This window comes from Nanorana parkeri, unplaced genomic scaffold (genome assembly GCF_000935625.1).
Source record: "Nanorana parkeri isolate BGI_ZX_2015 unplaced genomic scaffold, ASM93562v1 scaffold4943, whole genome shotgun sequence".
Lineage (NCBI taxonomy): Eukaryota > Metazoa > Chordata > Amphibia > Anura > Dicroglossidae > Nanorana > Nanorana parkeri.
In genome coordinates this window covers 365-1743 of record NW_017311203.1, presented here as the reverse complement: position 1 = coordinate 1743, position 1379 = coordinate 365, and the positions used below count along the sequence as shown (strand labels likewise).

General features: G+C 59.3%; 1 protein-coding gene across 1 annotated transcript in view; it reads right to left on the bottom strand.

Moving 5' to 3' along the window:
• Positions 1 to 322: 322 nt before the first annotated feature.
• The window catches only part of LOC108804062 (zinc finger SWIM domain-containing protein 5-like), a 1414-nt gene continuing 357 nt past the window's right edge, over positions 323 to 1379 (bottom strand). Inside the window, exon 2 of the mRNA XM_018575828.1 lies at positions 323 to 1358. Coding sequence (XP_018431330.1) covers positions 496 to 1358 — 863 coding nt within the window. The 3' untranslated portion in view covers positions 323 to 495. The remainder of the gene's footprint in view (positions 1359 to 1379) is intronic.

The following is a 1379-nucleotide window of genomic DNA, read 5'->3' as shown; positions in this document are numbered from 1 at the left end:
AGGAAACACATTTAATTTCGGCGGTTAGTGTCACTTTAAGATTCTGGACATACCCGGTGATAGAGCTGCAGAGGGTTCTGAGATCTGTAGTCCTGAGGCCCGGCCCGTCTGCAGACCAATCACCATTTTCTGAGGTCTGGCGCGATTCCTTTGGAAGATTTAATTTCGGCGGTTAGTGTCACTTTCATACACAGGTGCGCTGCCCCCTGCTGGAGCTGACAGGAAACACATCTGGTACTGCAAACATGGAGTAGGGCAAGATGGCTGCAGCCCCGTCACCCCTGGCTGGCTCTGTGCACATGGAGGTGGTTGTATTTTCAATGCGCCTTCCTCCTCCTCCTCCCCCTCCCAAAGAAATACGTGAAATGTTTGGCAGGTGGAATGACAAAGCTCCTGCATACAGTCCTGGCTCGGGCCCCTGGGATTATCGGGGAGCCCCGGCGTGTGTTAGAAGCTCAGAGAGACTTAGCCGTGGTGGGGGGGAGGGGAGGAACGTCAGCCAAAGCGCTCCCTGACCAACATCATCAGCTTCTTCTTTCCTTTGTAAATCTGTTTCAAGTTGTCTATGAACTGAGCGAACTGCAGCAGGCCGTCCTGTCCCAGCAGAAAGGTCTCCCGGGCTTTGCTGAGGAACTCGATGAACTCTCCGTAGTGTCTGGGGCTGATGTGCGTGAGGCGGGAAGGGGTGGTGTTGATGTAGGCGCCCACTGCCGCGTCCAGCAGCTGGCGCAGCGGCGGCTTGTCCGTTGACATCAGTTTCCCGGAGTTCCGCCTGCCGGGGATCCCAGCCAATCCCGGCGCGGTGAGCGTGCAGCGCCGGAGGATGTCCGACAGTACGGTGGCGCAGTGCACGCTTTTCACCACTAGGGGCACCAGCGCCGCCAGTTCGTTTTTGCCCAACGAATGGCTGAGAGAGCAGGCCCACAGGACGTCATTAATGGCGGGGGGGGTGTCCTGGTTGTACGCCAGGTTGAGGTGGCTCATGGCCAGGGAACATAGTTTGAAAGCTCGGAGCGGGTAGCCGCGGTGCTCCATGTAGCGGGCGATGGTGAAGAGCTGCGAGTAGGTCATGCCCCCGGAGGCGGCGTCCACGGCGATCTGGTAAGCCGTCTCGAAGGCCGTGTGGTCCTTCTCGCACAAGGTGAGCGCAGACAGGGCGCAGTTCTGCGGGTCCTTCATGGCGCACTGCAGAGCCAAGGTCCGAGCGCAGCTGGCCAGCTCCTCCCGCTGCGCGTAGTCCAGGTTGAGCCGCAGCACGGTGCTGTGAGACGTGGCGGCGGCAGCGACAATGCTAGTGGCTTCCGTGGGGGTGAAGAGCGTGTACCAGCTCTGCAGGATGCTGACGAGAGCGCGGACGCCTAGGAAAGAAGAACACATCT